This window comes from Camarhynchus parvulus, chromosome 3 (genome assembly GCF_901933205.1).
Source record: "Camarhynchus parvulus chromosome 3, STF_HiC, whole genome shotgun sequence".
NCBI lineage: Eukaryota > Metazoa > Chordata > Aves > Passeriformes > Thraupidae > Camarhynchus > Camarhynchus parvulus.
Window position 1 is genome coordinate 49,774,949 of NC_044573.1, and position 23,091 is coordinate 49,798,039.

At 42.2% G+C, this 23,091-nt stretch overlaps 1 protein-coding gene across 3 annotated transcripts in view; it reads right to left on the reverse strand.

Annotated features, from left to right (window-relative positions):
- Nucleotides 1-22,682, reverse strand: part of NHSL1 (NHS like 1) — a 102,089-nt gene extending 79,407 nt beyond the window's left edge. The window contains exon 1 of one of the 3 annotated variants that reach the window (XM_030945619.1): nucleotides 21,791-22,682. In XM_030945619.1, the coding sequence (XP_030801479.1) occupies nucleotides 21,791-21,995 (205 nt within the window). In that variant the 5' untranslated portion in view covers nucleotides 21,996-22,682. Of the gene's footprint in view, nucleotides 1-7,182; nucleotides 7,225-21,790 lie in introns of those variants that run through there. The other 2 variants (XM_030945617.1, XM_030945621.1) reach the window with 2 other exon arrangements.
- Nucleotides 22,683-23,091: the final 409 nt, after the last annotated feature.

Below are 23,091 nucleotides of genomic sequence, written 5' to 3' on the forward strand. Positions count from 1 at the left end.
TCTTCTCTGCAACGACTCACTGAGCAATGCATATCCCTTGGTTATGACAAGGCCCATGTCAAATCCACAAACTAAGACATGAAAAATTTACATAATTCTTCAAGTCTATGCTTCAGGTAATTTCAAAATTATGTATTCTTAAAATTCCATATTTTGACAGACTATAAGGCACTGAATCAAGGTTAATCTGAAACTGAACAGATTATAAACCTTTTTGTTCTTAAAAAGTCACTCAGCCTTTATATGTATTATGCATTAGACTTCAAAAAAAGAGAGTAAAGCCACAGAACTTAGCATGATAATTCAAGAACAGGTTTAAAAATTTTAGCAGAAAAGTAAAATTATTTTTAATTGTCTTGAAAATGATCCTTTAAGATGAGAAGCAATAAGACAAGAGCAACCTCTGCATGAGAAACCCTTCAAGATCTTCAGACTGGAGCTACAAGCTGTGTGACCTGACAGAGTGGGATGTCTCTCACCACAGCAATCTCCTGGACCACTGTCCTAACCAGCAATGCTGCTCCAGAGCATGAACTGACTCATGACAATACACATGGATGTACTGAAGATTGAGTAAAAAAAAGGCTTTGAAAAGAATCAAAAGCTGTCTTCCAAATATCCATTAGGCAGGAAACACAGCTTTGCATTTTCTTCTGTTCTCCTAATTTGTCTGCCACATTTACACCAGCACTCTACCTGTAAGGAGAGAAGTTAACACTAATCCTTGTTCCCACCTTCAGTTTTCCAGCATGGTTTGCATGAGGAAGGGCACCTCTCCAGAAGGTGCTGTACAAACAATGGCTCCTGGTTGCTCCCAACTACAAAAACCTCCTTGTGATCTTGGATTCATCTGAGGTATGAAACTAGGACAACAAAACCTGAATGACTGAAGAGCGTCCACTTGTGCATTCAGATGGTGGAAAGATTTTCTCCTGTTTTAACACAAGCTTCCCTGAAAACTGAGCCTTCGGGCAAGAGTTGGCAACTTGTTGGCCTTAATAATGAATGGAGGAAAAAGGTGGGTTTTCCTCATTACTTAAGTATCATGCTTCTTTATCCCACATAAGCATGTTAAAGATGCAGCAATTCTCTTAAGGCTGAAAGTCACGCAAAATAATCCAAGACTTCATGACTGAGATGCAGAGATGTAGACAGAAAGCACATTACTCTCCTGAAAAGCAGGATCAGCCGATGCTGGAGATGCCTCTGCTTGAATGACATGGGTATTAGTCCTTAACTATGGGATGTGGCTAAAATTCCTGGCTTGTATTTCTGTTTCAGCACTACTGATGGGTTTCAACTGAAGTGGAGACGGATTAAAAGTCAGAAAGAGAAAGGGGCCAGGATGCTATGCTCCAAAGAGCAGATTTTCAACATGTCTCTGGATTTAAAGGTTTCACGGGCCAAGAAGACCTTATCAACAAGCGGCCTGAAGTATGACACTGCAGTATCTCACTACGTATGTAAAAATAGTGTGTCACAGGAAAAGAGCAAGAGAAAACTGAAAGGTGTCAGCAAGGTCTGGAGACTTCGAAAGTAGGAGATCTGTAAGATAAAACTTCTAAGGAGACCACAGCACACCTGGCACTAGAAAAGAACAGGAAAAGTCCAGCAATCCTGACCAGGTTGAGCTTTTGGGGAAACTTCCACCTCAGCAGTACCTGTTTCTGAGTCTAAAGCAAAGAATGGGATGAGCAGGGCACATCTGAGAGATGGTTTGATGCCATGAGAACCTGCAGCACACCCTGCTCCTCATCCAGCCTTTTCCTGTAGCCAGCCTCCAGTGAAGTAGAACAACGAGAAACTTCAGAAGATGCAATCACATATTTAAAGGGATAATTCTTCCTGGTCTTCACAGGAGGACAAACAGAAGCATTTAAACATGGGACAACCATAACATATGCAAAGTGCAAATGCAATCCTGTCCCCAAGTTTCCATGTAGCTCTCTGTCACAAACTTCCCTCAACAGCTCCAGAAACTCTGACTTAAATCTCTCCACAACATTATCAAGAACCATCTTAAAAACATTCTTTGTCCACATTATCCTGTTTGGATGTCTGTTTCACAACTTCCCTCCTCAGATGGTTTGGAACCTTTTAATGTCTGACTTCAATTAATTCAGAACACAGTCATACCCATTTATCTTGTGCCAATACTCTCCTTGGACTTCAACAGGTTTCCTCCCTCCTTGTGGTATTTACCTCCCAAGCTACCAGCTAGACTAAATAAGCTGTGCTTTTATAATCTGCATATGGCCAGCAATAAAGTTTAAAATATTTTAAAGTCTAAAAGTCCAGATAACTTATACAAGAACTTCAAATGCCAAAAACATTTTCTAAATTTTTTTTAAATATAGCTAGAAAAACTGGGATGCTCTGGATGACTGGGCTAGTATTAGAAAGAGATCCCTGAGGTAATTATAGACTGTTTTGCCAGCCATTAACCACAAGCAAGATCACAGCTGTGACAGGACTCTGAATAAAAGAATTAACAAAATTTCCATTTCTTAATACCAGGCAAAGTGCTTTCACAGGGAACAGGTCTCCCATTTGACAAAGGTTTATGGCATTTCCCTGGAAGTAACAGCAGCCTTCTGCAAAAATGCTGTTGTGGGGGGATGGGGCTAGGGGAGAAGGCCAATGAGAAGAAAGACAAGCATAGACAATACAAATCTGGTAACACAATACTTAGACAACGTGCAATCATTACTATGCTTAAAGCACTGAAAAATTCATGAAGATATTAATAGATTTTGAGTATGTGCATGCTGTCTCAAAGACCACTTCAACATGGAATTCTTTCAGTGCTTTTGAATCCAATCAGCTGTGCATGTTACTTCTACATCTAGTTCAATGTTCTCTAGCCTGCATGCATTTCACTGCTTAATTTTAAGTGCTGGCTTCTTGCTGCAATTGGACAGAAATTCACTGCCCTCTATTATTGCTTTGCACAGTGATGGCCAAATTCATTGTACTGCAGGCCTCCAGACAAAGGAGGGGGTTAACAGATATTGCTTAAAAGCAAACATTAACAGGTCAAGGAAAACAGCAGATGATCTTTCTGCCTATGATTCATTTACCAACAGGCGCTCCTCAGGACTGCAGCGCTGCGTGAATTGTGCAAATGGCTCCTGTTGCAGCCTGCAATAAAGACCCAGATGTGGAGCAAAAATGTGCATTAAATGCACATGTGAAGGAAAAGCTGTGTCTTAATTATACAGTTGTGACAGTAAAGGAGTCAATTTCCATAGTCTTAAGAATAATACCACCTGAGTCAACAAAGGGACTACAAACATCAAGTATTTTTTCTGTATGTGTTTATACTGTGCAGTGTTTGAAAAGCACAAGCTGAGTTCAAGTACTGAGGGCCAGGCACATACAGCAGTCTGCCCTGACTCCACATTTCCAATCATCACCTCAAGATTTACTGATGGAGAGCTTCAATACTAACGGATTTCACAGCTCAATCTGTCTGGCTTGTGTTGTCGCCATCCCAGGGTGAAAGCCCATGTGCCCTGGGAAAGGCCGCTGGACCTGCTGGAAGAGATTTTTATCCAGTGCCTGAACATGCTCACCCTGCTTCACCCACTGCCACTGACCTTCTTAAAAATTTAACGGAAAAAATAGGCACCCACACCCTGTTCTATGAGCAAAAAAAAGCAAAGCAAAACAATAGGCATTCATTCTGCAGGTTCTGCACCCGTGCCATTTGGTGGGCTCCTCAGAGGCGGTCAAATGAAACAGCTCCAAGGAGTGGAGCAACATGCCTCCACAATGAGGTGATTAAATGTATTTACAGGCAACTTCTGAATTGCAGAAGCAAGAGCTGGGGTACTCCACTCTCCCCCAGTGGGTCAGCATGGCACAAATGCTCCCTGGGATTTGCATCTGTGCTGCAAACAGAGCCAAGAAAGAAGCAGGGTAGGCACTGCAGGCACGGCTGCAGCTCTGCCACCAAGGCATTCCAGTACCTTTGGAAATTCACTTTGTTTTTATATACACTGCTCCTTCCCATGCATTGAGATTGTAAACAAATCCAAGCAGAAACAGTGTTTTGTTGGTGTTCAAGTACATTCCACAACAGGACTGTAGCCATAGGTGAAGGACCTGAATGATACGTAAAAGCAGAAGAATATATTCAGTATTTCTGAGCATAGACTAACTTCAGCAAGAACAATATTATCCAGATTTGTAATCTTCCTTTTGTTATGTTCAATTTCATTCCATACTTCCAGGCGCAGTTAGAAGCCATTCCCATTCACTGCCACATAACAGACAAAGGTTGTCCTGTACCAGATGCTGTCACCCACAGCCATGAACATATCCTTCCCTACCTCCAATCCTCTCCTTTCTTCAGTGTGAATTAAAAAAGCTGTCATTTAATGACCAAAACCTTCAAACTTTATGCAGTCTTAAACAGTAAAATCTTGCTAGCAGCTAAGCTGAAACTGATTTTTCCCCCCAAATCATGAGAACACAACATGACTGACAGAGCTCGTGGTGGTGCAGCTGACAGAGCCAACTGGTATGTCCAAGGTTCACACAGGTGTAACCTGTGAGAATTGAGAAGTAGGGGTTTTTTAATCTTATACGCTTAATTGTCTATCTGTACTTATTCTGTGTTTGTTCAAACTGCTTTTATCCATCAAAGAACTGCAGATAGTAAGTGTCCCCAAAGTTACTTGCCCTAATAAAATAATGCATATGATATAAAAAACAACTACAAAAATAATGGATCCCGTTGTGATTATGCATAACCAAAACAGAAATAAAAAAATTAAATGAATACCGGGGAAGAAATGTCACAAGATCAATCTAGGCTTAAACTAGACTCATTTAATTCTGCCATAAATCTTCACTTTGATAGATTCCTTCATTTAGATTATTTTAAGTCCCCTTCCTCATTTTGGCCTGGCGTTATACGTACAAAAAAGTGAAACTCAAAAAAACCAACCAACCAACCAAACAAAAAAAACCCAAAAAACACTAGTACAAATTTTTTCTTGTCTAGTTCAACTTGGAAAACACATTTACTTAGAGAAAATCTGTTTCTGATTTCAAACATTGGATATTTCACGAGAAAATTGCCAAGAAAGGAATCCAAGGAATGTCCTTACATACACACAACACGAGACAACTGGTAAGCAGCCCTGTGATCTTAAAAAAAAAATTTAAAAAATTCCACATTTCTATTATGGAACTCTTCTCCAGAGAGCAAGCAGCACATGCCTGGGATTTTTCATGGATAGCTTCTATCATAACTTCTTGCTATTATTAGTATAAAAGACTTCCCTCCCAAATGCACAGCTGTAAGAAAAGCAAGGACGGAAAATACTGCCCAAGTGCAGGCAGTGAGCACATGTGCCTACTTTACAGCATTTCTTGGCACTATTCTTTCTGCCTTTACAAGAGCTACGAAGGAAAGAGAAACTCCAGGCTGTTATCACAGAAATGTGAGCTCATTTTTCACCATGTGCCAATGAACAGTTCATGATGTTCCTAGGAATTAATTCTTTGCCAGGGAAATTTATTTAAATACTCCATTTCTACTCCTTCAGACCAATAACCAGCACTTCAGATCAATACCTAGCACCCAGATTGCCTCTGCTGCAGGTGCCCAACTTAGCTCAAACTCCAATATATGTTTCAGGAGATGGGGGCACCTGAAGGCTGTGAAGAGAAGCCCTTAGATGGGCATTTGTCTTGGAACTAGCAACTTATTCACAAATAAAACCCGAAAATGTTGAAAAGTTTTTTCAACGTTAAATGCATTCTCCTATGCATTCAACTTAGGATTTAAAAGAAAAAAGCTAGAGCAATTCAATTTAATTACATAAGGCAAAAATATTTTGCTTCTGTACATGCTCATTTGCTGCACATAGGACAATCTCTGAAAACTTCACTCCTAGGTCCATTTCCAGCCAGGTGATCTAGATTACAGAAGTCTCAGTGTTTTTAGCTGCCTCAACAGGCTTGAAAACCTTTTACCTATTATACTTTTCATTGAAACAATTTCTGTCCTGTAACATTAATGCTGCAGCAAAAGTTTCATCTTTATTGCTTTGTAATTCCAGTGATCTGCTGAATTGTTGTGCATTGAAAACCTCTTGTTGGGGAGTTTCAGATTTTAAACTGTGCAGTTTTTTTGTACACAAGAACAATTTCATTTCAGATAAACCACTGCATAGCAAATTGTGTTGTGCAATTCACTAAGGTTTTCCCTAGAAACACTGGATCTCTACTCTGAAATTTACAGGAAAGGAACTATTGTTCTTGGTTGTACCAAGATCCTTTAGTGGGAACTTTGCATTAATAGAAGATTAGTAGAATAAAAGTAGTCAATGGTTTATAGAATCATAGAACCATTTACTTTGGAAAAGACCTCTCAGATCATGGAATCCAACTATTAACTCAGCACTGCCAAGTCCACCACTAAACCACGTCCCTAACTAGCTTAGAAAAACACTCTGAGCAAGCACTGATAAGTACTTAAGTAATTAACGTAATTGTTATTCTTTCCCAGGGAAATTGTTGGTTTTTTTAATAAAAACTCCTAAACCCTTCCTTACAACGGCTCTCCGGTATCAGCTTTCACCTTACTTCAGTACGAAAAGTAGCAGTAATATCAATTTAAAAAAACAAAACAACAAAAAAACAGAAATATGGACGTGAAACAAAACGAGTAAGCTTTTCCTAGTCTTTTAGTTTCAGAACCACGTGCTTAAGAAGTTCAATTAAAAAGATGAAATAAGACTATATCATTGGACGTAAAAACTCTTGTTGTTCCGATGGTGTGCACGGTCTCTGAATGAGAGGAAGCATCACCCAGCAGAGCAGCGGAGTTTCTATCAAGCACCTGCAGTAACACAGCATACCTCTCTGCTCTTCTCGGGGTGCCCCGTGGCATCTCACCCGTGCGGGGGAAAAACCAAATGAAGGCAAATCCGCCCCTGGTGCTGTGTCACCGGGAGCGACGCTCCCCACACGGAGCCTTGCGGCGGCTCCGGCGCCGGCCGCGCTCCTGCCCTCGCACCGCGCCAGCCTTTTGTCTGCGGGCCGCCCGGCACCTTCCCTCAGGATCGGGACAACAAAAGGAGCCACAAAGCCACGGGCCGTCCCCCAGGCCGAGCGGCCCCGCTGGGCACGCCGGCAGCCGCTCCCCACCCCGCACGGCAGCCTCACCTTTCAGGCAGAACATCCTGCGGCCCGGCGGGCAGCGGCGAGGCGGGGCCCGGCCTCCCTCCTTCCCTCCCTCCCTCCGCCCGGCCCGCGGGGAAAGGCGGCCGAAGGAGCGCGGCCACTGACGGGACGGGCCGCAGCTCCTGGGGAGGGACAGTCCGGATCATCTGTCAGCGTTTGTCACTGCCCTCCTGCAGCTCGTGGGCATCCAGGGGTCAGCGCTAGGGAAGGAAGTCACTGTAATCCAGCGCGCCTGTTCCTCACAAATTACTGACTCGACTCTGGGTGATCCTCCCCCCACGCCTGCTCTCCAGAAAGTGCTTTGAGCAGTTTTCTACTTCTTCTATAAATATAGAGTTTATTCATAAGCCAAATATCTGAACAGTCAAGCTAGAGAAAGTGTTTATTTTTGCAATACTGCATGTGCCTGTGTGCTTTAAGGCTGCAGGTGGATGGATGCCCCATCTCTGAAGCGTTCAAAAGCAAGGCTGGATGGGGCTTTGAGCAACCTGGTCTGCTGGGAGATATTCCTGGCCAGAGCAGGGGGGTTGGAACTACAAGGTCCTTAAGGTCCCTTCCAGCCCAAGCCATTCTATGATTCCTCTGCTCAGTACCAGAGATGTTGTGGCTAAAAAGATTTATTACATTATTCCCTGTTTTTGCAGAGGACACCTTCCATAATAGAAGGACACAACCTTGTAAGCATTTTATTTTATAAGGGTCACAAAGAGCTGCCACTAGCACTGTGCTTATCCATAGTATTTAGGTCTAAATTAAGCTGTGTTGCGTTGACTAACCTGGCTTGGCCTTGTACAGCAAAGAAATACAAGAACCAGGGAACAAGGTAAGGGTCAGAATAGCCTATCTTGCTGAACAAACAAGAATTGCAACTGTCTCCAAAAGCACAAATCCTAAAATCCTCAAGGAAAAGCCAAATGAAAATAAAGAACACATGCAAACACATGTTATCTTTAGGTGGAGCTCCAAAAAAAGCCCTGGCCCAGACACCTTGAAAACAGCAATTCAGACCCCAGATGAAGCAGTGTTGATGAGATGCTGAGTACCATTAACTGGGCTTCATATTAAAGAATAACATTTCAAGTATCTGTCCTCGTATAAGAAAAGTTACTTCACTTTAGAGTGGACTATGAGCAGGCTGCTGTGGCAGAAAAATTGAGACACTACATTGAAATAATTTGAAATCAAAAAAGAACATTTATATAGCTTAGGGTGCCCTTTCTCTTTCAAATCCTGCTAGAAATGGTACAGGCTAATGTCAAGATTTCCTTATGCTCTGAGAAGCAAAGGGGCCCTTTCCCCTTAATTCCGTTTTCTGGTGCTCCAGGCGTGCATGTGCTCTTTCCTACCCTCACTTTCAGAGGGCTCTGGGAGTAAACAGTTTATGGAAGCAAAATAAACAAAAACATATTGTAGCTGGAGGAAGGTTACTTGGATACCAGAGGGATTTTAAGGTCCAATCTTGTTAAATCTACTCATTAATTACCTGCAAGGGGAAGTAAGAAGCGCATCAGTGATAATCACTGGGGACTGAGAGCAGCTGCCAACAATCGACTGGGAACTAAGAAAGGACACAGCAGATTCTAGGGGAACCACAAACACAAGTAGAAAATACAAAAAATATACAAAAATAAATATTTTATAAATAAACCACCAAAAAAAACTACCAAAAAAATCCCCAACCCAGCAGTCTGTTCTGTACATGGGCAGTGGGGAAGACTGTGTCAATAAAACGAAGAAGAGGAAGCCAACTGTGGAATAATAATAGTGTCTGAGAAATTAGACACAGCTCAGAGACAATTGCTGAAAAGTCTGCCTTGCTCTGGGCCATAACACCAGTGGCACACACTCCTCTGGCAAGGTTTGGGCCCTTGGGGAAGTGTATCTTCTTTGGAGGATATACTCTGTCCTGTTCACCAGCTTCCCCTTCCCACCCTCACCAGGAGCAGAGCAAAAAAGCGTGAAAGGGATCCTCCTTTTAACACTTCTGATATAACTTTTCTGATGTCCATGGGAAAAACAATTTTTTGTTTGCTTAAAACAAAAAATAAATTAAATAAAAATGCACATATTTTGGAAGAGGGCAGAATTATCAGCCCCCCAGACAGGTCTAAAGCAGTTTAGCATCTATTTTACTTTTTTTAGTGTGCCAAGACTCTGTGAGTGATCCAAGGATATGTGCAGCTTTACAGCAGCAAAACCAAGGAGGCCTGATATCCCCCTGACTGCCTCAAAGGTAGTGGACCTTGCCCTCTAGGAAGCTGGCAGCTCCTTGCTCCAGGTCTTCTCTTGCCTGGCCATTTGCAGTATGAAATCAAATTCCCATCAGGGAACCAGTTCTCCTACACCCTACAGCTCATTTTGCAGTCTGTGACTGTAGGCAACCAAATTTCCCCACCATACCTGGGTGAACTCTATGGAAATAACATGGAAATATCTTCCAACAGCCATATTACAAAATATGCTGACTCTGCAAAGCATTACATGTTGTGCTGGATACCAAGAGACAGCTACAAATATGAAAGAACATATCCCACCACATCTATCCTAGGACAGGAGAAGTGCCTCTCCCAGCTGCCACAATGCCATCTGCCATTGCCACCTCTCAGGGGAGCACTGCTCCCCTCAAATGGATGCTAAATAGACTGGCTCCATAGAGGAGACCACAACTGACATGGAGAACTGTGCATTATATCCATGTTTAATAGGTAATGGTCATGATTTTTAAAATAGAAATGTTTTAACCACATGAAACACCAAACCACATCTTTCATCCTCTCCCTTACCCTCAACTCACTGAAACATCTATCAGCTCTCTGAGCACAACTAGAAGAAAAGCTGCAGTGTCATATTTCCCTTGTTGAAACGTAACATTGCTAAGTGCCACTTCTCTTAGCTGCCCTAATCTGAAAATGCAACAGGATGGGAGGCAAATAAATTCAAGAAAAATGTGTACATACTTTCACCACTTTTTGGATACTAAAGCTTGTACCATTAAAATGAGCATGGAAGAAAATCCAGCTCAGATCTGCCCAACTCACTGAAAAAAATTGATGCGGATTTAGGCTCTTTCTGTCCTGCTTCACGTGTTGCTGCACATGAAGGTGCATCCCAGTTTGACTGCCAGCTGACTAGCAGGGCTGTTGGGACATCTAAATAAGGCCTGTTCCCTTTTACAACCAAAGCAAGCCTTGGAGACATCCATTTCTGATACCCTGGGTGGGTGCCAACTATCATTTTTCTAAAGCCTGAACGCTTCTTACATGTTTGTCTTTCAAGCTGTGCATAACAAAACCAAAAGCAACAGAACAAAACACCCCCCCAAAAAAAAACCAAAACCAAACAAAACAAACAACAACAACAACAACAAAATCAACAAAAAGAAAAAAAACACCACTCTGAAAAGCTATCCAAAGAAAACAGCTGGAGTAAAAACAAAATTTTCAATTTGAGGGTTGACACAAGCCACACTATCTAGTGTGCAGGCAGCTCAAGCACTAAGGAAAGCCAGACCCAGAGCCCACCCGGCCCTGTGCTCCCACTGATGATAAGAGACGGGAGATAAAGAGAGGTTAGGTCAGCCCCAGCATATCTTTAAAAAGTCAGCACTGACTCGGAAGCCAAGCACTGGAAAAAAATATATTAAACATTATTTTGATAAGTAAAACCAAATATTCTTACAACTCTGAAGCAAGAGAAAAATATTTTGCCATTATCTCTTGCAGTTGATAGCGCATATTATATTACCTATTCTACTTGAGGACTAAGGGTGGAGTTTCCTCATTCAGTGAGGAAGGAAAGAAATATTTCAAAAATTATTTAAGATTAAGAAAATCGTTTGGGGAAAGCCACAGCAAACATAATGAAGCAAGTAATAACTTACTGAAACGATCAGGCAGAAAGTATGTCCTTTAAAGTAGTAACTCAAAGTAACTCAAATTGCTAAGTATTCACCATAGCAGGAGCTAAAAGGATGTATCCTATCCTGGAAAAAGTAATGCAGGCAGGTGACTTGTGATGAATGGACCTTTCCAAAATTATCAGTGCAACAATTACTACAGAGCTACTCTTGCACTCCAGATTTGCAGCTGCAGGGCCTTGTCCCGCCCTTCAAGACTGGCATGAGAAACAGAATTTTCCAAACTGTCAAACGTAAAAGAAAAAATGGAATTTTTCTTACCTTTAAGGAGCAGGAATGAACAGAACCAATATAAACATTTGGGGAAAAAAATGTATGCCCGTAATTACAACAACTTTGTTCCAATAAAACCTCTGACAAAATTGTTTTCCTAGAGAATTAAATCTAAAGCAGTGACCTTTTACTTGAAGGAGGGACACAGTTCCACGTTAATCCTATGTAAACTCAGGAGCCAAAGTAAAATCCTTTATCTATGTGGGTTTTTTTCATCAAAATACGATTTTCAATGAAAAACCTTTGTTTTTATTTCTACCCTAGCTGCAGCTATACTGGTGGAGTTTTCAATCAGATACTGCAGACAGCATTTGTTAAATCCTGTTGTGGTTTCTGATGATTGCAAACAAAAAGTTTTTCTGTAATAAACCCAGCAGTGTTTGCAGGTGCAGACACTAAGTGCATGGCCTTAAAATTAATAAAATAAATGGTTTTAGGAATGGGCTGGCTTCTGCCTTAAGTGAGGAAGAAAACAAACACAATGAAGTAATGAATTAGTTCGCCTTATCTTTTGTTTGCCTTACTCTTCAGACAAAGGGCACAGAAAGGGCAAAATCTTTTAAAGAGCTGCTGTAGGTCAAGAAAGGAATCTGTAACCAACTTCTCCAAATTCATTCAGGAATTTCTTTGCCACAGAATTTGAACAAAGAGGGCATTCCTGGTTTTGCGGGTAGGACCAGAGTTTACAGAGCCTTAACACATGACCAGAAGAACACACTAATTATATGGAAACAGTGGCTGATGGTTCTAAATTTAAAGAGAGGCTAGAGCAGAAATTCTGAAGGAAAAACCACAGGCAATCCAGTAATTTCAATCTGCAGCTAAAAGACCCGCTTCTCAATAAAAAAAAGATTCATTGTTTTGCAAGGGTTGTGTGCCAAATTAGCTTTGATTAATGGATGCAACAGGGCTTTATTGATAATGTTTACTACTAAAACAAAACAAAAATGTTCCTCGCGGGCACTTTGATTTACCCAGTCATCTGTGCATTGCTCCAGAAAATTGCCACAGGTTGGCAAGGGCTTGTTCCCTCAGATTGATGTCATCAGTGTTTCGCTAATCCTGGTAACAACAAGCCACTGGGGAATGCTCTGAGGCCACCTTTGGGTAATCAGGAATACAAAAGCACAGGCAGCATGAAGAACACGTGAATTCCCCCACTATCGCCCTGGCACATAAAGACAGCTGCACCATCCTACAAGGATGAGGAGAAAAGAACAGGTTGTTTCCTGAAATACGCACAATTATGGCATGTTGTAACCAAACAGAGCAATGTCTTTAAAAAAAACCAAGAAACTCTTCAATGCTGACACAAATGCCAGACCAACACAAAGCAGCAAAGAGAAAAATCAGTTTCTTCTGCCCTAATTGTGCCCTGAGTGTGCAGACACACCATCCATACTGCCTGGGGAGCTGTCTTCATTCCCATCACCGCAATGCTTACCTAACAAAAAATAGTTCACTAAAAAACTGAGGTAAAACCAGCAGCACTTTATACAGTTCTCTTCTGATTTAAAGCTATGGGCCAAAATACACTCAAGTCCTTGACAAAAAACTACAAAAATTGGCACTTCAGCATGAGCTGTCCTTGGGCAGCAAATTGGGCCAGTACTCTTATCAGTAACCGTGCTAGGGCAGGGTGACAGAGCCATATGTAGGTTGTTACAGCTTCACTTGAGTAGTGCAATGGGAAGTATTTCTACATTCCCACCTGTTCTGATTCATTCCTTGCTACAAAGCTGAGACAGGCCCAAGGTGTTTTCTGCCCTTGTCCCCGGGACAGAAACACCACTGCTTCTTCACTGAGAGGTGTCAGCACAGAGCAGCCAGAACAAAATGCGTTATTCCTTCTTTGACCTGTTTAATTTAATACATTTGCTGCCTTCCTCACAGTCCCAGCTGAATGACAATCTGACAGAGACCATGGAAGAGCTGCAGCCTCCTTGCTATTGACAGCTCCGCTGTCAGAGCCAGCTGGCACCCCGGGGGGAAAGGAGATGTGGTGCTGCATGCAGGGCATCTTCCCCCTTTGCAAAACCAGGTCAAGCTGGCAACAAGTCAAACATAGAATTTAATACCTGATTCTGGCACTGCATGTCACAATACCTCATTTCATTCTGAAATGAAAATGCCATATTTACCATATATGGTATTACGTGCATGACTCAAGGTTAATAAAACTGAGTTAGTACCTCCTGGATGAGAGTTTCCACGTAAGTGTACAGTAGGCTGTAATCAGTCACCCTTACTCACCACCTCTTTGGCATCTGGATTACAAAGGAGAAAAAGATACTAAAGACTCAATGGAAATTACAAGTAAGTACAAACACATTTCAGTTTCTAAAAGGCAACAGCCTCCACTATTCATTAGTTTCTGTCCCTAATTCAGACATTAAAATTAGACATGAATGACAGAATCAAAATTAAGAGCCTGTTTCTTCCAAAGGTCCCTCTTTAATTAATGTAGTCATTAGCAAGGTGCCTGCAAGAGTGTGATTCAGAGTATTAAACCTAATCCATAAACTGTGAGCACCCCCACTGCATTAGGGAGCAAACACCTGCATATGCAAAACAAAGCTATGGGGAAGAAAAAAAATCAAATTCAGACATGCAAACAAGCAAAAGGAAAGAGAGGTAGCAGGTACAGGAGCAGGTCTGATGGGACGTGACTGATGGGGACGTGCTGCACGAACCAAGGCACAGAGCGTGTGGAGGGAGGGCAGGTGCCCCTCCAAGGCAGTCAGGAGGCGAAGCTGTCCCTCGCTCCAAGAACTGCTCCTATCAAAGCTGACCTGCTAACTGGCAAGCACGGCTTCTTGTGCCGTGATTCATGGACATGGCCCCCAGCTGAAGTAAGAAGTGAGAAGAGGTGCGGCCAGAAACGTCCCCCATCCCCTCCAATATCCACAATTTCCACTGGTGCACTGTTACTATGGACCTGTTTTACCCTGGAGAAAGTGTGACCAGGAATAACTTCTATTCAACATCCCCACGTGCCACTCTCAAGCAAAAGGCAGCCCTGTCACTCCCTCTGCTTCGGTGTTTGATCTGACAGCTTCTGAGCAGCTTTATATGGAAACCTTCTACGGTGCTTCTCAGATCTCTTATTTCGGAGTGAATGGCTAAGCAAGTGACGCACCAGTTGCAAAGCACCTAATTCACAGCCCATAATTGCCTTCCAAACACTGAGAGTTCACCACGACTCAAAGTCCAGGGAACCCATCTGCTTCAGGGAGATAAAGTACCAGGCAGAAGCTGCCAGGCCATATGTAAGGGAAGCTCTAGGAGGAGCAGAGGGTGTACATATTAATGACCTTTTCCTGGGATGGAAAATGTGCCATTCTCTTAAGTGTCCAACATACATGCTCACATGCTCACAGTACACCTTGCTTAGTTATCAAAAGCACCTAGGCCTTACATTTTACCCACTTCAGCTCAGGCTTTGGAACAATAAGCTACAGATTCGAGTTGCTACAGCATTTACACTTCAATTCTCCAGGAAAAAAAAAAACCAACAACACAGCGGTTTCCACTTACAAATGGGAGGGGCTGGTAGATAAATTATATTAATACACAAATATAAGCAAAACCAAACAAACACCCAAATGAACCCCCAACAAATAAGGTGGATGGCAAACCTAGAGTTTAATTTCTTTATTTTTATTGAAGTTCTGCAGCTAAAAGACAAGAAGAAAATGTATTTTGCAGTTTAAATCACAAACTGTCAAATCCACCCTATTTAATTGTTCCAAATATTATAACAGAAGCTAAATACGCTCTTTCAGAATTCATCAACTTTATTAACTTAACCACATTCTTAACCTTCACCTTCACTTTCTTTTCATTTGTAACAGATTGGAGGGAAAACAAGAAGTTGTTACAATTGCAATGTTCTGCCAAAATGGCGAGCTATGACCCTGCTGGAGACAAAGGTCCCCTCAGTTTTAGAGGACAATTCCTGAAACAGTTGGCTAACAACTGCATAGAAATAGAATATTTCATGTACTCTATTACTCGATGAGCAGTGCAGGGGAAAGCACATACAGCACATTGTTTCAGCTCAAAGAGTGCATCCAATCACTGGAAAGCATCCAGTCTGCTTTATAAAATATAGCTACTTAAGAGTAAAATATGAAGGTCAGCAGGAATCAGTTTTAACCCCTAGTGAGGGGAAACATTTGCCCCACGTTTTCAGCCTAAGGATAAGCTGGACATTAGAGGGTACCCTGGGAACAAGAGAAAGAGTACAAAGCGTATAAAAGCATAGAGAAGTTTATATATCATGAAGTAAAATTGGAAACCTTTCAAAGCAGTACAGTCTCAGAAGGAAAACCACAGCACCTCGTGTGTTTCATCATGGCCACAAAGAAGCAAGACAAGGGGGGCTGCACCAGCGAGCCTGCTAATCCAAACAGCACAGAAACTGTGGGACAAATTGGGTTGCAGTGCCCCTGTAACTTTGGAAACACAGGGTTAAGTCAGGTGCTGCTCCATTCGTTTGTGTTTCCCACCACTGTGGTCTTCTACAGGGCAACCAGCCAAGAGAACTCTGGCTGGAGCTACTCTGCACCTGAAATTCAAGGTGTCCAAGTGAAGGCAAGCACAGTCAGGGTCTCACCTGACAGCAGCACAGTGCTGCCCAGAGGAACTGGGATCTGCCCCTGGAGCTCTCAAGCACCAGGGGTTAACTTCCCATCTGCCTGAGAAAAGCACGCTTCTGACACAGCGGCTCAAAACACGGATTCAGCAACACCACACAAGCCTGTTCTTCCCTTCAGCTCCTCCATCCTAACGAAAAACATTCCACAATCCCCTGAGAGATTAAGACTCTTCAACATAGTTAGCTTCCATTAGTTATGGCTCTTGGAGTAGGCAGTGAAACCAGCTACAACTCTTCATAAAAAAAACCCACTGGGAAATGTCCTTTAGCACTGACTGCTGTTCTCCTGCCACTACTTCCTGGAGAGGCACAGACGTGCTGGGATAGCAGCCGGGAAAAAAGGAAGGACTGCAGCAAGTTTTATACAATTATAGAATTTTTTTTTTCATTTCTATTTTTACTTAGAACACTTTTGATCAAATAAAAAATTATATTGTTTTTTAAATAAAAGATATTTGTACTTTCAAAATAGCAAAGAATTGGAATTCGGCAAGGATTTCATAGAATAAATAAATAACCATGTCTGGATCCATAATTTTTTTGATAAAGCAGAAGTAGAGATGTGGGTTTAAACAAAAGGTTCTGTGATATCAATGTAGATATTCTGTGATACCAGCATTTCTTATTTAAACTTGTTTCAGTAGGTTACAATTTTTTGCTTAGCAAACCCATTTTCAGATTCCCATCTGCGGCAATATTTGCCAGAAGACATAGGAACACAGCAAAGTTTTGACTAAATTTTTCTGTATGTACAAGCACACAAAAGTTGGTACTTAAGTTATAGTTAAATACAGAACTTGTGACTGTCCCCAGCTGTTTTACCAGCATGAAAACTTTTGTTTGCCACTGTATATCATGAAAGCTTTACAGAACCCTCTGCTGTGCCATGATAAAATATGTTAAGACAAATTGTACATACATCAGTAATTGAAGTAGTACCTCTGCTCCCAGCTGTGTTTCCATAAAAGCACATCCAACAGTTCAACCACAAAAATTTGATATAAACTTGACCAAATGTTACAAATGCATAGAACTATATCCAATTTTATCTTTGCACACCAAACCTATAACATGTAAAAGGTAGTAGAAGACAGAAAATGGACTTTTATATCAAGTCTCTCATTATTTTTCCTTTCAAACATTTATATTTGCATATGTATCCTTATACTTACTAAATAAACATTAATTTATTTTTTTTTAAAAACAAAAAAAATCCCCCCAGAAAACATACAAAACAAAAACAAACAAAACCCACAACCCAAAAAGCCTTTCACAAAAAGGTATATATATTTAATATAATATTTGTTTTGGTCTTACTCCAGCCTCTTACACAAATGCTTTTTGAGGTTTCCATAAATGATTATTTATGGACTTGTCCCAGCTTCAAGAATCCTTTTCACAGACACACATGCCCCAACACTACCATCCATCACATGTTATGACTTCTGCAAATGCTAACAGCTCCCTTTGGGTTTATAGGCCTTTATCTATGTAGTAACTGGCATGACTTTTTCCCACTTTGAACACAAGATCTTGTGTAATAACATACAGGGAAAAAACCCAATAAAATGATTTTATATTGGAATAGCAACAAGAACTCTGGATTTGGTAATCTTGTTTATAGAAACCTTAATAGTTATTGGTACTCTTGCATCTCATTACTAAAAAAATGTGATTACTTGTCTGTTCCTGAAACCCCCTTGTAAACTATATTCTTGACTTAGAAACCTACAATTTAAAAATTATTTGTACTGAAGACTGGGGTGATAGTCTGGTGCTGCAGTTAGGTGAGATCAGGAGTTGCCTATCTCTAGCCTGAGTTTCTACAGGAAACACTGAAAATACAAGCTCCAAAAACCAAAAGGTCTTGAGTCTCAACACTGCCTCTGGAACACGAGAAAAAACTCATCTGATAGTATTAAACTTATATGATGCAAATTTAACCAACCACAGGTAGTACAGGCATAACTAAAGGGCATCATTTTTATCATGACACTGACATAATGAGGCAGCATTATGCTACAAACTGCTACTGTGACAATTCAGTAATTGTTCAGTTTATGGAAATCTGACCCCTTGATAAGTGTGATGTTCTCAGACCATGATAAGTCATTAGCAACTTAACTGACAGCTTTGGTCAGAGCTGTCATCAGGATGTTAGGATTGCTTCCATCAGACACACTGCAAGGACACAAAAGGCTCAGCCCATAAAGATTTGTGAATTTAAACTTCTTTGCCATTAAAACAAATTCTCATTTAGACTGGTTTTGCAAGGAAAAAAATGGGCATTTCACACATTTTGTATTAAAGACTGAGAGTTGGCCAGCAAACAGCAGAAAGCCAGTGGCTGCCACCTTCTGAACTGGGTTTAATCAGTCATTAAAATACAGCAGTTACCTGAGAAACAAGGTTTCTCTAATGACTCTAAATAAATTTTCCAGGTAATATAACCTGCAGTAAAATGGAGGGAGTGGGTAAAACATCAGAGCAATAAACAGGGACAGGAGCTGGGGAGAGCTTGGAAAACCTCTTTGTGTAAGAGCTTCTTCTGATGCATTGTCACCTGTGGCCAGACCTGATTGATAGTTGTGTTTCTCCAGCACCTGGCCAGAAAAACTCAGTTAAGTTGTTTTGATTCTGCCATGTGACTCATTTCCTTTCCAAAAAAATTAAAGTAAATATGGTGAAGCCTGTGCCATGAACTAACTCATGTGTTATCTCTATTCAGAGTTACTTGCTATGTTGTACTTGTGATAAACAGCACAAGCACACATGAACCACTGTCCCATTCTTCCAACCATCAGAAATCCTTTGCAACACATGCACTTTCATTTCAAAGAATACTCCTCTCAGTCTTTTTCCAATGAAGTGTTTTTTAAAGGAAAAAAATGCTCTGGGCTCCAGTCTGAAAATACGCGCTCCCCCAGAAAGTAAAACGTGAACTAAAACCTCTGATTAAAGAAGAAACATGGGAGTTACAGTGTGCCCTCATTTCAAAGGGCCTCCAGCTAACTCAGGAGGAAGAGGGCTGAGCAAAAAATGCTTCAAAAACCAAACCTTTATTTTACTGTCAACTTTTACCATCTCTTCTACTAGAGCTTTATCAAATGCGAAGTCAGATTGGTGCTACCAGCTCCAAAACACTCTGCATTACTGTGTACATTTTAAAACGAAAAAAGAAGCAGCAGCCCCTGACTTCCAGGTGCGCTGGGATCAGCCCTGCAGGACACCGGGGAGTGCCCCAGGTTTGCAGTTCCCGTTTACTTCTGTTCTTGGTGCTCATTTCAAACTGACAAATCCAGCCAATCTCTGTGCTCGCTACTGTGTGCGAGCTCGGGTTTGCAGCCAAGGCAGATTAGCCACTTTGCTGGTGAAATACCACGCAACACATGCTGCCTTGTGCCTGTCACCCAGCAGCCTCGTGGGAATGCAACCCGAGCCTGGAGGAGCAATGGAGCGGCAAAAGAAGAGGTTTAAAAAGACAGGAAGAGAAACAGCTCAGAAAGAACAACAATTCCGTCATTTCCAGCTTCTGTTATTAACACTCCTGTCTTTACACGTACAGTTAGGAGATGGAGAGGCTGTGATTTGTCAGACTTACGTTTTTTACCAATTTACCTGAGCAAGAACTGGAGGGAAAACTATTCTGATAGGTGAAAAACTATTAAAATTTCATCTAGCTTAAAATACTCTGGTTTTCTATATAACACTTGCTATGTCTGCTGTGCCTCTCATTTCTTTCTAGCTTGTGTTAATTTAGTAATGTAGTTAATTTGAGCACCAAAGACAATATGGTTTTGAGCCCTCAGTTTTGCAAAGGCTGGCAAGCAGTAATGCAACGGAGCAGTGGAACAAATTAATTCAAGAACACAAGTGGCCATTTATCACACACGGTTTTGCCTTTGAACACAAACCTAAGACGAGCACTCTGCCAGGTATGGATTCTCAAACTCTTCCAAACACCGTGCAAGCCTGACTCGCAGCCCAGGGTGAAAGACTTGCAGCTGTGACAAGTTTCTCCTGCCCAAATACATAACCCCACACTCCCTTCAGCCCTGGCAATCCCTGTCAGTCTGGCAGAGGATCCTGGTCAGATAGAAATGCGCAGTTAGATTTATGATCCAGGCCGATTTTACAGGTTGAGTCAAATTGTTCCCTGCAAAGAGGAAATAAACCCTGCATAATCTACATCTCCCCACACCTTCCCTTCCAAAATGACGTATTGTCATCTCCTCTATAGGCAGGCAGGGAGGCTTTCATAGCTTGCTGCCCAATTACAGGAGGAATTCTCCCTCCCCCTCCAGTCGGTACAATGGGTTCTTTATGTAAATCACTCAGAAAAATTAATACACCATTAATCCATCAGCAAAGCTTCCTTTCCCATCTCTGCCTGCAGCGTGAGCGCAGGCTAAGGAAGGCAGCACAAGAAACTTTATGGAAGTTACATAGAAGCCAGCAGCAGGGCTCAATGGTTCTTCTGATCCATGCAAGATCCCATCCCACAGGCATTAGAAGCTAATCTGGCACCGCTGTACAATATCAATACACCCACAGTCAAAAGTAAAAATCACTGGTTGCAAACGCAAACTCCCTTTTTAGAAATTTTTCAGCAGCAAAGCAGGTTAAAAAACAATCTTCAAAGCACAGATTAAAGTTGTGCCCTAGCATGCAAGGAGCAAAGCACACACATATACATCCTGCGTTCCTGCATACAAAGCATTTACTAAAGCCACAATCTGTTCTGACACGGAAGTGAAATTCTGGTCAAACAGCTATTAACTGCTCCGAGAAATGAAAAGAAATAAAAGGCCCTTTGAAGATCAAATGCCCTTCTAGAGCCTGCTTGCTTTTACAAAAGTGACCTTACAGCACAACAGAATCAACCTTACACTTTCTATTAACAAACTACTGCTCTGGCAGCACTAGAGAAATTACAACCAAATCATTCACTTTACTGAGTATTTTCAACCTTGCGTGCACACATGCTCCACTGCCTGCCAGCCAAATGCTGGTCCTGCTCACCAACTCATATGTGAGCAAACTTCTGAAATTTGTTTTGATTTATGGCAAATATGAGGTAATTGTTTACTTAGTGACCTGACAAACTTCATTCAAAACAGAACACAACAAAATAAAAGTCTTTTTAGAAGTCCAGGTCTGAACATTTTAAGGGTTCAGTCCAAGCTGCTTATCTCGTATCCTAGATGTCCCTCCTCTCTGTGGAGCAATTCCCATCACTTTCTCATCATCTCTTTTATTTTGCATCTGGGACCTCTTCTCAGTCTGCCCTCATAAAACAAAAGTACGCTTAAATTTTTCCCAGCAGGACCCTGAGGCAGTCATCCAAGAAAAGCCACCCAGACGTTTAGAAGCGGAGTCTTAAAATAGCTTTCGGTTCCACATTTTGAAGAGAGATTCTAGCTGCACCTGCCCTAAGACTCTGGCACCAATGACTAGTGGCTACAAGAAGCATAAACAAAACTTACCTATATCCCACACAGTCAGTACCCAGATGGAAAATTAAAGCTTTTTCCTGTTAATTACTATAAGCTTTCACAGATTTAACCCGCCAATAAACTTGGCAAGGCTGTTCTGCACCTCAGCTTTTGTGCTGCCCTCCTCTTCCCCCCCCCACCTGCGGCTCCTGGCCCGCGGTGGGACGCGAGCAGCTGGACAGAGCCGCATGGAGCGGGGCTGGCACTTCAGCAGCAATCGCAAGGGTTAAAGAGAAAGCAAATCACCTTTCCTCTGCTGGCTCCGGTATGTCCAGGTCTCGTCGTCCTCGTCTACCTGCTGCACGCACATGGAGGAGAGTTCCCCATCGCTGCGAAACAATCTCTTTGTCTGCCTTGACAAGGACGAGAAATTTATCCAGCTGACAGCACGCGAGAGGGAGCCTGGGTTTTGTTTGAGTTTGAAAGATCTCGAAACACACTCCTTTTTCATTTTCTTTCAAGCCAGCCACTGGCGTCAGTTCCAAAGAGACCTCTCTGAAAATGTTCCCGTCCCCTTTCTCAGCGGTTTTCGCGGGAGGCTGAACAAACTCAATCCGACTTCAGTCCAGGTTTCTCCTCGCTGCCTTTAGACCAGCACCAGTATGGACGTAGGTGGCTGTGCCAGCGCAGCTCCCCCGAAGCTGTTTTGATACAGCACTTAGGGAGCTGCCAAAGAAAACAAAGGGGAGAAAAGAAGCAGAAAGTGGCACCTTGCAGCAGCTCAGCCGAGCATGTAAGGGCTGAGCAGAGCATAGCACCGAGGCAAGTGTTTCCCCCATTCTCCACTCAACAGCAAAAACTGTAGCTCCATTCTTCTCCCTGGCATCGCTGCCCAGGAGCGTGCAGGCAATTCAGTCCTCTTCTGGCTCATCAGGAGCAGCCCACGAGGAGGAAGAGCAGGCAGGGATCACGCCTTGGCATGGCACTGCTCACGAGGGACAATAAAGCGGCTGCACTTCTGCCGCCTCATTCCGGCTGCCCTGCTCTCTTAGAGAAAAGCCTGCTGAAGGAGCTCCAGGAAGGCTCTTCTAACAATAAAACCGACTGCGTGGCTATCGCTTAGGATTAGAGTGAAATATGATAGGCTCGCTCTCCTAAAAGCAAAACTCCTCCTTTCCTCAGCCAGCTCAGCGGCAGCACAAACTTCTGAACTCTGCGTGCAGAAATAGGAAAACTCTTGCACACCTCTGCGGAGTTGGAGAGGAGGAAAATAAAATCATGGAGCTTTTCCACACCAAAAGCATCCTGAACAGTGTGCTGAAAACGTTAGTGCCCCCGTAACTGGTGGCATATTTGAAAAGAAACTAAATAAAAGTGCATAGACATAAACAAAATCTGAGCAGATATTTAGTGATCAGGCTCTCACTGGGGTCACTACAGCTCCTAAAGCAGGTTTTGCTCCCAGCTATTACATTCTGCTGCCTTCTCTTTAAACCAGCAGCTAGGAAAAGCACTCCACAGTGAAAGTTTTAAAAAGTCAGGCACTACTGAAAGCTGCAGTGCTTGCCCTGCATGCCAATACCAGTGCTGCTCCCAGAAGGGAATAA